The 11,294-nt window shown below is 38.9% G+C and overlaps 1 protein-coding gene across 1 annotated transcript in view; it reads left to right on the top strand.

Moving 5' to 3' along the window:
• Nucleotides 1–2,395: 2,395 nt before the first annotated feature.
• Nucleotides 2,396–11,294, top strand: part of pigk (phosphatidylinositol glycan anchor biosynthesis, class K) — a 31,535-nt gene continuing 22,636 nt past the window's right edge. The window contains 9 exon segments of the mRNA XM_035671289.1: nt 2,396–2,530; nt 2,706–2,759; nt 2,854–2,945; nt 3,936–3,997; nt 4,000–4,070; nt 5,620–5,731; nt 7,065–7,161; nt 8,665–8,782; nt 10,012–10,122. Of these exon segments, the coding sequence (XP_035527182.1) occupies nt 2,465–2,530; nt 2,706–2,759; nt 2,854–2,945; nt 3,936–3,997; nt 4,000–4,070; nt 5,620–5,731; nt 7,065–7,161; nt 8,665–8,782; nt 10,012–10,122 (783 nt within the window). The 5' untranslated portion in view covers nt 2,396–2,464.

Below are 11,294 nucleotides of genomic sequence, written 5' to 3'. Positions count from 1 at the left end.
GACGATGGCACAGAGGTTTACGCTGTGTGCCAAAACACACACACACACACACACACACACACACACACACAAGAAAAAACGCACGCACCGCCTCTGTTCACAAGTTTAGAGTCAGTCTGGAAAACTTGGTGATGATGTTTTAATTGACAATGCACATTATAATAAGGATCCTCTATATGGGCTTTTAATGGGGTGTTTGGGTATGGTGTATTTTTTGGTTTTCCTTATAAAGCAACCTAAACCATTTTGAAAATCTAAACACAAGGTCCGCTTTCTTTGTGCTTCCAAGGCTTTTGACCACATCTCACAGCCTCCCTGTGCTTATTTTTATATCCCTTCTTTTCAACCTAGTGTTTTCAAGTACAAGAATGAACATTCAACATTTTGGCACTATTCTAGGGTGTTTTTTCCCCACAGAATAAAACTATAGAAAATCACTTTGTCACTACTTTACCACAAGCAAAACATGAGCAACCTAAAATATTTGACTAACTGAATCACAGACTGAAACAATGAAACAGACCAGAGCAGCTTAACATAGCTGGGTGTGTTTGACTGCAGGTCATCACTTTACTTGCATAACAATGTATATCTTTAGTTTGGGTTATGCATGGAAACAGTTCAAAAGTTGAGTGGTTACATGATCAGGACTTTTTTTAGGCAACACAGGCCAGTTTGATTTCCTGGTTTGTCCCATAGGATTTGATCCTAATAGGCCACTAATCCTCTTGACAACTGGACAGTTTGAGTCTCCTTGTTGGTTATATCACTGAACAACTTTAGATTAGTTCAGTGCCATTATGTGTGTTAGAAAGCGAGGATCCCTCCATTTAAATAACGTTTCATACATGAATCAGTCACTGCCGAGGACAAAACAGCCTGACAGTAAAATGCTAATTTATGGATTGAAAATGGAATAATGATTGGATTTGTGCGACTGAGATTCTCTATTGGAGAATTTTTAATTTTCTAATGTAATGCATTTGGAGGACAGCTTTATACGATGAGCCCTGTGCAGGTAAAGAGAGCGATGCTGCAGGTCAAACAGCAACAGAAGGAGACGTTTGGATGATTAAACGGTTGGCAGACCAGTTAAGGCGCCTGCTGTGTGTCAAAACTGATTTTGATGCTGTGTTACCACCAGAGCTTCTGCATGCTGTGCTGTAATGTTACATTAGAATTGCATGAAGGATATTTTTTTTTCATAGCTTCACTTTACTGCAGGGCTCCCAAGGCTACTTCAGCAGTAATATGACGTGCATTTTGACATCTGCTGCCTGATATCACTGTCACTTCTCATTACAATGGCCTTGACCTGTTAGCTAGGGAGGGCATTTGAAAAGGCTGTCAGCCTCATTTGATATCTGCTTTTTTTTTTCTCTCATCAGTGTATGAAACCAAATATTACTCCCTGAATGATACATGCAGTCGGCTGTGTACTTTAACCCGTATGTGTCTTACTTTGCCACATAATGCAAAACCCACAAAACACCAAACCAGTCATTGTAATAACACAATAAATAAGTGTTAAATAGATTTTGGGTGACATGACTCCGGGCTGATGTTGACCTTGTAGGATTAAAAAACACATTTAGTACAGTTGAAAGCTTCCTTCTCTTAATTTTAGCTTTGAAATCGATTTGTTCACTTCCGGACGCATTCCTTATCTTTTAACCATTTAACGATAAGCCAATCACATGCTGCATCATCTGCTAACCACATACAGCCTCTACTAGTAGTCCTGACTTGAGCACTGATCCAATATTAAGGTAATTAAAACACTAATGTTTTAACCAATATCTCATATTTTTCCACACTTTCCACAAAAAACCCCCAATTAGATTCAGTTCACGAGAAATCACAATATGAGCACAGGGATGAGATCAATTAAAATGATTTACATTTGTACTTTAATTATCCTCTCAAGTACTTTAGAGTTTTGCATTTTTATTTATTTACTTATTTTTTCTTTCTCTTACTTTACATTGCATAGGCTACATGTTGTTTATTGTATTTGTGCGTTGCATTTACTGTATGTGAATGTGTATGTGAGCTACAGCATAATTTATGGGCACTTTATGTATTGGAGAATATATAATTGGTATGATTATGTACATGAGTAGACCAAAATGATCTCCTGACCCATAATCCAGTTTATTCTAAGTTTGAAAACAATAAATAAACCGATCAGAAATAAAACATTTTCTGTGACATACTTAAAAAGATGCGATTTACCTGCTTGGCTTTAAAATGTATTGTGTTATGACCCTGAGGTAGAGCAGCTCACTGAAACTTTGACATGCTCTGTTTTTACCAGTTAAAAATTGAATATATTTTTTTATACCACCCACGTTCTCCATACCTCCATACCTTTTATTTTGAAATGTCCCCATACCGGAAGCTTTTCCTGGGCGGGGCCACCGGTTTTCACTTCCTTGTTGCACACAGCTAACAGAGCTGCACAATGAAAACACTCACTTTATTGAGCTTATTTTCCACATACTTATTATCGAACAGCATTAACATCGAGGTGAGTGCAAATTGTTTCCATGCAGCTTGAATATCCCGCCAGTTATCTTGTTTTATGTTGACTTTCAACTGAAATGTCGCTCCCATGTTAGCCTCCTGTGATGAGTCTGGTTGCTTGTACGAGTCGAAACCAGATGAACAAAATATAAATGTATTAATTTAACTCTACTTTTAAGGATAATGCGGGGCAGTTCTTCAGCAGTGGCCACACTAACAACTGGGCTGTCCTGGTGAGTATTCATGGGTGTAACATCTTTGCTGAGTGCATGCTGATTCATTGATTCATTTGTCCCCTTTGTGTTTCATGTGTTTGTGCACACACAGGTGTGTACGTCCAGATTCTGGTTCAACTACCGTCATGTGGCCAATACTCTGTCAGTCTACAGGAGTGTGAAGAGGCTGGGGATTCCTGACAGGTGACTGTGATAAAACATCTGTCCTCTTCAGATATCCAGTGGTGATATTAATCTATAGGCACAGAAATACTGCACTGCTCAATAATCTATTTCTTTTAATGAGATGTTGATGTTTAGGAGCCTTTTCCTCGAACATCAGATATTAACCAGTAATGATTTCCACTCCTGAGATGTTGGAGGCTGCTAGTCATTAATACATTCACTACTCTTGTATATCATGGCTGCCTGATTCTTAGCTTAATCTGACTGTGGTTTATTATATGAAGAGACACAGTTTAGGATTCTGTGTGCACACTCCCACTTGTCGTTGAGTGCAGAACAATTTGAGTACAAGCATTACATGTCCGTCACATGTTCATCAAGCTCTTCTTCCAATATGCTTGATTTATTTGCCCAATTTATTGGCCACTCCGCTATAAACAGGCTGGAGCCGTAGAAAGCAACAGGAAACGTAAGAATGAGAGACAAATGGGTTATATGTGGCGAAGATCCCTTGCTATACTTACTGGGGATGTTAAAGATACAGAAGGCATTCCTCTCGGGCTACTAGGAAGCTCCTGTTAGGGTTGTCCTCAGCTAGAAGTACAAATATCTTCAGAGGCCTCTTCACCCTGGTTAGAACACAGTTTAAAGAGCAGCGTGATTCTTATGAAAAATATTTGGATTGTTATTGCTTTTAAAGCACATACTGGTCAAATGCTACCGCTTTGTCATTAATTGTAAAAAATATTTCTGTGCAAAGTTGCCTTGAGCAAGATACTGAACCTCGTGTGTGTGTGTGTGTGGAAGAAACAAATGTAGGTCACTTTGTACAAAAGTGTCTGCAAAATGAATGCAATGTAAAGTAACTCAACCTCACACTAATGGTATTTAACTACATAACATAGCACTTCAACATGTTGTTGACAACACAAGTGCAGCAGCAGTGAAGTCATTTAACTTATTTTCTAATGTAATCATTTTAAATGGCTTTTTTGTTCTCTTTTCAACCCACATAGTGCTCATGCTGGCTGACGACATGGCTTGTAACCACAGAAACCCCAAACCTGCCACAGTTTTAGCCACAAGAACATGGAGCTGAATGTGTACGGTGACGATGTGGAGGTGGACTACCGAGGATATGAGGTTGGTTCACATCGCAGTCAGTCAGTTACACACACACACACACACACACACAACACAACACACACACACACACACAACTGCAAAAAGTTGTGTGCGTGTAACTGTAAAGTAAATTCTTAAGCACTGGTTTAAGTTTGAACCAACATGTCTGCTTTTAAATGTTAGGAACAGTTAGCTTCTCCTGGTCTCCGAGCTGCTGCTAACGTTAGCTCAGCTGTTTCTCTGATAACTTAAAGATCCAGATGTCATCCAATTGAAATATATAGTTAAAAATAACCAAGATCTAAAAAAATGTATCGTAATAATGTGGCTTAAGACTGGATAACGAGTCAAGTTATGGCAGACAACAAGAATACATGCACAAAGAGGATATGACTTCACTGACAGGTGACTGGTAAAACACGCCTTTACCTGAATAAAATTACAGATATCTGAGTTTGAATATTGTTGGAAACATTTGGGATAATGTAAATTCACAATTCAACAAAATATATAACATAGGTCTTGTGTTTATTGACATTTTTATGTGGAAATGTTAAATATTATATCCTTAAAGGAAAAGACATGGATACTTTTAATTAAAATGTTTTACCTGCTTTATAAAAACTATACATATAACATCAGATATTATACAGGTGCAGGAGGGGAGTGGAGGGGGCTAAGGTCGACACTGTTCATCCAGTGTTTGCTCTGTCTGTTGAGCAGGAAATGACTTGATATCCAATGCATTCTCAAATAGAGGAGCACCCACGTTTTTTGTTTGTTATGGCAAGGCAGAGCCTCACTGGTCTATCCACTCTTTATCACTGTTTGTCTTTGATTATTTACTTTTCTTTGTGCTGGTCTTTTAAATATGAATAAACGCAGCACTGCCAAATCCATGTTTGCTGTAAAACAGTAATCACATGCAAGAAAAGCTGATAAAGGTGAAGAGGAGAAAAATAAGAATAGAATACCATGAGTAATCGACTTTCACAGTTTAATTAAAAGATAAGTAGAGCAGTTACCTTGTCCTGACCCACTGATGCAGATGAAAAGTTTAGTTTGTGATTGTTTTGACTGGTGAAATTATGTTTTTTTGACAGTCCCAGTCTTACTGTTTTATTAGACTTCTGTCTATTAGAGCTGCACAATACGGTAAAAAACATCATGTTGGGATTATTTTGACAGATTATGTCGGAATGATCATTTTTGCATCACAAATTTAATTTTCACTGAAAAAACTATTAAAATCACGATGATGTGAAATGTTTTTGTGTTTGTACAAAACAAATGTGTTTTCTTACATCTGTTGAACAAGATTTGTAGGTTAAAACATCTCTTCACAACTACAGTACTTCATTGTAATGCTGTCTTGTCACACTTGTTACTTTTATCAGAAAATTGCAGTTTCTGCGATTTGGATATTATATATTTCGATAATATTTCAATTAATTGTGCAGCCCTACTGTCTATGTGCTTTTAGTTAGAAGATGTACATTGTATAATTTATCCCTTCCAATCCATGCTAGGTTTTGAAAACTTGTTTTGTGTACTGTCAATGTTTCAGGTAACAGTTGAGAACTTCCTGCGTGTTCTGACTGGAAGGCTCCCGCCCAGCACTCCTCGCTCAAAACGCCTCCTCTCTGATGACCGGAGCAACATCCTCATATACCTGACAGGTAACTAAAGGTCAAATCCACACTCACATACTCCACTTACGCTCTTATACTTAATTAGTGTGCAATGTTCAGTGCTAGGAGATATTTTAAGGATGAAGCATTGCAATTTATTTTGTGTGTGTATAACCTTTCCTACGGTATCTACACCCCTGCTTTAGTCAAATTTTCCTTACATTTCCCAGAATGTAATTCAACAACCAGGCATACTCCTTTTTGGCTTTCAGTTTTATGTGTAGGTGAAGAAAGCAAGATGCCAAACCACTCAGATCTTGATCTATCTTGTCTGGTCTTCAGTTCAGTTAGTAGATGATGGTGAGAAATTGCGGTGGAAAATAGCACCCCTGCTTCTGTAAAGATTCATGTTTCATTTTTTACTTTTATGATGACAGCAGAGCTGGTCTTTGTTTTATGTGAGGTCTCCCACCTCCACTATAAAACACTGCAGGAAACGCTAAATAGTAAGAGCAAGAAACAGTGACAGTATGGCACTACTAAGACTTATTTGCATTTTGGGGTACTCGTATAGTATCTCAAGATGACTCAACGTTGTCTGTGTTTGGTTAGTCCTGTATACGAATGAGAAAAATCTTGTCAAAACAATTAAGTTGGCTCAGAAGATAATTCCAATGCTGTTGTTAATTCTGTTTATTGGTCTGATTCTGTATCAATACTCCTATTGATTCCTGGTCAATTTTCTGTGTGTAGAAAAAAGGAGGCCTACGCAGGTTTTCTGTTTAATCATCTCTGAATCTGAACACAGTGTAGAAGCAGAGCAGAAAAAAAGGCTGTAGTCTGAGAGCTAACTGTAGCAACAGTCTATCTGTCATCATGTAAAATGGATGGAAAGAAAGAATATTTGTACAGCATTTGTTTCCCTTTCAGTTTTATTAGTCAAAAATCTGCTCAACCTGTAAGTTTCCAGCAGCAGAGATTCCATTATGTGACATCATTGTTAGACATCATTGTTTTGCAATGTGCAACTGTCAGAAAAACATCCTGGCATCGATAAAGGAGCTGATAAGCTTTAAGGTCTACGATTCCAACGGTACAGTACTTAAGTACTTTATGATGTCTTGCGAGTCATGTGTCACTCTTATGATCTGTTAGTTAAAACGGTCCATTTCTTTCAAACACTTATTTAATCTCATTTATCTGTGGTTGAATGTAGCCACAGTCCTCTGTGCTGTAGCAGAGTTTCAGTTGTTTCTACCAAACAGTGTGAACAGCTGCCAGCCAGTCCTTTTCGTGTTTCATCTGGCAGTTTTCCATTCTATATCATATTTTTGCATTATGAATCATTATGAATTATTGATAATACGTGTCTCTCTAACAGGCCATGGCGGGAACGGCTTTCTGAAGTTCCAGGACTCTGAGGAAATTAGTAATGTGGAACTGGCCGACGCTTTTGAGCAGATGTGGCAGAAAAGAAGGTAAATAAACTGGAAAATGATATAGGGATAAGATTGAAAAGGGTCTTTTGAAGTGACATCAAATACTGTGTTTTTCTCCTACTGTGAGTCCACTTCCCTTCTTTCCCCTGAGGGCCAATTAGCTGTGCAGCATGTCAAAAACAGCATGCATTAAATAGCATGAAACGTAGCAACCTATGCATACAAAACATCTTCCGGTGGAGCGTCTCTGGACAGGATGGTCTGTTAATGGATTAGATGGAATGATTCAGGGAATTAGAAAATACACTGTTTTGATGGCACAGAATGCCCTTTGCTCATACACTATCCAGTGATGTGGTAGTGATGTAGAAGTATACTCAAGGTGTGGTCAGTACACAGTGAAATAGCTGTTTGATGTGGCTACAAGTGCAAAAGTGCACACCTCAGTGTTACTACAAACCTTCAACCAGAAGATCTTGGTGAAAAAAGCTTTTTGGGATGAATGATGATGCCACAGGGGCATTAACACACATAAACAACAGGGCTGGAAACGAAGGTGATGAGCGCAGTGAGGAGGAACCAAAACAGTAAAGTTGCAGGCTGTAAAACAAAAACAATGAGGTGAAAGACCCTGAAAGGCTGCATGGAGCTGTGGGGAATTACAGAATATGTGGATAATCTCTATAGGTTCATTATGAGGGAGCCCTTTCAAATGACAATCATTTGAAAGATTCTTAATATAAACATATTGATTATAACAGCTTTGTATAAACATTCTGAAACTACCTTGAACGTTTCCATAGATGCGCGACCTGTAAAACTAACATAACACATCATATGCCACTGTAACAGCAGGGGAATAACTGCTATACATATATTATCACAACCTCTTATGAAGGACAGACTCTTCTATAAACTCTTTTATAAAGGGAATCGGTTGCCTTTTTAGGTGCTGCTGTGCTTAAATTGTGCCTCGCAAGACACTAAATGAGCAAAAGGGGCTTTCTGCTACCAGCGTCTCTATTGTCCTCCAAACCTATCAATAGAGAGTGTCTGGGTTACAGTCAGTTACCCCAGGCTGCTAGATAAAAGCTTAGTAACGCCAGCCTTGATGCAGATGTGATAATTGCAGGCTTGAACTGCCAAATTAGAGTCACCATAGAGACTTTGCTAGGTCCCTTCCTCGTCCCCAAACCGCTGCAATTCAGTCGACTGGATATGAAAATCTTATCATGTTTACTTAAACAGAAGAAAAAAAAAGTTTAGGTGGAATTTCTCTTTATTAGACAGAGAAAGGGAGGAAGAGAGGGAGAAAACTGTGCGTGGGTGTTTTTAGAGAGACTGAATGAAGCTGTTCTTGGTCGCCATGGCAACTGCAATATGAAAGATGGTTAAAAGGTTTGTGTGATACCAGGTTTTATTGGAATAAATGGACGAGTGATATGCCAGCTGTGTCTTCTCTCGTTGTTCAAGAATGTACACAATCTTGTGTGTCTGTGTCTGTGTCTGTGTGTGTATGCGTGTGTGTGTGCGTGCCTCCAGGTACAATGAGCTGCTCTTCATCATTGACACCTGTCAGGGCGCCTCCATGTATGAGAGGTTCTACTCTCCAAACCTCATGGCTTTGGCCAGCAGTCAAGTTGGAGAGGACTCTCTGTCGGTGAGTTACCTGCCCTCATATCGGGGAGATAAATTAAAAATCATCAATCAGTTTTCTAATAAGCACTGTGGTTTTGATGACACATTGCAGCTGAAGACAAAGCTATGTTCATACTTACTCACCCCATAATACAAATTCTCCTTATATCCATGTATAAAGGATATTTATTGGATTTGGGGAAGTTTACACTTAAGCAACTCCAGTCCGCATTACCCAAGGTAGCATTTTGTAACGTTTCCTAATCTACATCAGTTAGTCCCCATCTTAAAAACCCCCTCCTCTTGAAACAATAAAGCTAAACACCTGCTTAATATCGTAAGCTAAGCAGCCAAACAGCATTACGTTAAAACCAAATATCAGTCTGATTTTTCTTTATTATACTAATAAAACCAGGACTGACTAGCTCTACACTGGCATGCAAGACAAGGCTGCTCTTCTGTTTATTATCTTTTTGCCTGGGACAGCTAGCTCCAGTCTCAGTCTTTTAGCACATAAAGTTTTCCTGTTTTAAAAAACGACTCGGTATTTTACCCTGGCCGCTGGAGCAAGGACTCAGTTTTGGTACATACACAATATTAGATCAAATTACATAATACAAATGACGATTTTGATTTTCTTTCATTTCCCCAACTGCATACTTGTCCACTGGTCCCACAGGACCTCTCCACACTACAGAATGACACCCAAGTCACATGTCATTACACACTTACACTCTCACTGATTAGGGGTGAAGCGAAAGTGGAATAGTTTGAAGACAAGTTGTCAAAATATTTTTCTTTTAATTTCATTACCCAGCAATTAGTGTTTGTGCTATTTATTTCATCCTGACAACATCTCTGAATACAAAAGGAGCCCAGTTCTTCAGCCCAGTTCTACAGCCCCATGTCTGTAAAGCATAAGACATTAAAACCACTGTAGTTTAAGGTGATGGTCGTCATGCATTATGGCGCCCTGCCACCACTAGTCACTAATTAAATTTCTCCCATAAACTCAAAACAAGTGCAGTTACAATGATTGCCATCTTATGTTGGTCATTTATTAATTTGGCTGTCAATCACAAAGACAGTCATTGGAATTATTTAGGAGAGATGACTTGTTTTGATAATCCAAAGAAAATCATTTTCAGTGTGTCCAGTGTCTAAAAACGGGGGAAATAAATGCCACTAAAACACCTTTGCTGATGAATATTTGATATTCTTATTGTTGTATTTTTGTCCTCCTGTTTCTAGCACCAGCCAGATTTGGCCATAGGAGTCCATTTGATGGACCGTTACACCTTCTACCTGCTGGAGTTCCTGGAGGACATCCACCCTGCGAGCAAAACCAACATGAATGACCTGGTGAGGATGTGTGTGTGCTTATGTGCACGCCTTCAGAGAGTGCTTGTGCTTATTTTCACTGACAATTATGTTTTTTATATTAATAGATTCATTGTATAGTCTCTAAAATGTTGGTTGTTAGAGTTTAAATGCCACTAAATCCGACACACTGGGTCTTTAAAGCAAAATAGTGCTAAAACAACAGTTCTGATCATTGTTAATCATATCAGTTATTTATATGAGCACAAAAATGCTAAACATTCACTGGATCCAGCTTCTTAAATGTGAAGATTCTTGCAGGTTTTATACTGTGAGTATTTATTAGCACTAGCTTAATTATCACTAGACTTCAGCCAGGAAAGCAATTTAAAGACCTCAGTATTGAGAAATTGTGGGCCTGTTTCTTGATAAGTATTAATCAGTTAACCCTGAACATATTGTTAGATTAATTGTTGTAAAATAGATGTCAGTTGTAGCCCAAGAATACAACAGATATTCATGCAGGAAACGTTATTTGTGACCTTTGGATTGTGCCAGAGTGACTCAGTTCCTGTGAAAGGATTTGGGGTTTGGTACCTACAATAGTGAGACAGTATCTATCCTGCACTGTCCTCAGCATCTGTCTAGTCTCTAGTACAAAGTTTCTGGTCCTAAAGGAGACAGATAAAAGTCACACAGGGCTCGCAGGACTCACTTGAAGTAGAATGTCTGATACTGTGTTAAGTCTGTTGGCCTTTGACACATGACGGTGGTGATGGTGAGTACATGCTGCTCCAGGCGGTAGCTCAATCTCAGCAGCACCTCCCGTTTCATCTTTTACACTCCTGCAGAGATCCACTGTAGCTCCAGGGACCACTCCTCATCCCAACCACCCACCCTGCTTCACCAGGAGTTACACTCAGAATACTTCAAATCCTTGTTCTGCCACTCAGTCTGAGCTCAATCAATGCACTCTGACTAAAGCTTATTATTCTTTCCAATTTTCCTGTTTCTGAAGATGCATTCTTTGTTCTCGTGCTATTTTGTGGAATTAAAGATCAATACTATGGATTTCCTGGATGAGATCACCAAGTTTCTTTTTTTTCCTTTCTTAAATCCAGTCTGCAAAGCCTTGCCCTTTGGTGGAACAGAAATCCCCCCCCCCCCTTGCCAACAAAGTCCTCCACCAGTCCTTTGTGTTTCAAGTCCCTTTT

This window comes from Morone saxatilis, unplaced genomic scaffold, assembly GCF_004916995.1.
Source record: "Morone saxatilis isolate NCDOM2014 unplaced genomic scaffold, NCSU_SB_2.0 Contig23, whole genome shotgun sequence".
Taxonomy (NCBI): Eukaryota; Metazoa; Chordata; class Actinopteri; family Moronidae; genus Morone; species Morone saxatilis.
The sequence above is the reverse complement of the archived record's forward strand: the minus strand, read 5'-3'. Positions and strand labels throughout refer to the sequence as shown.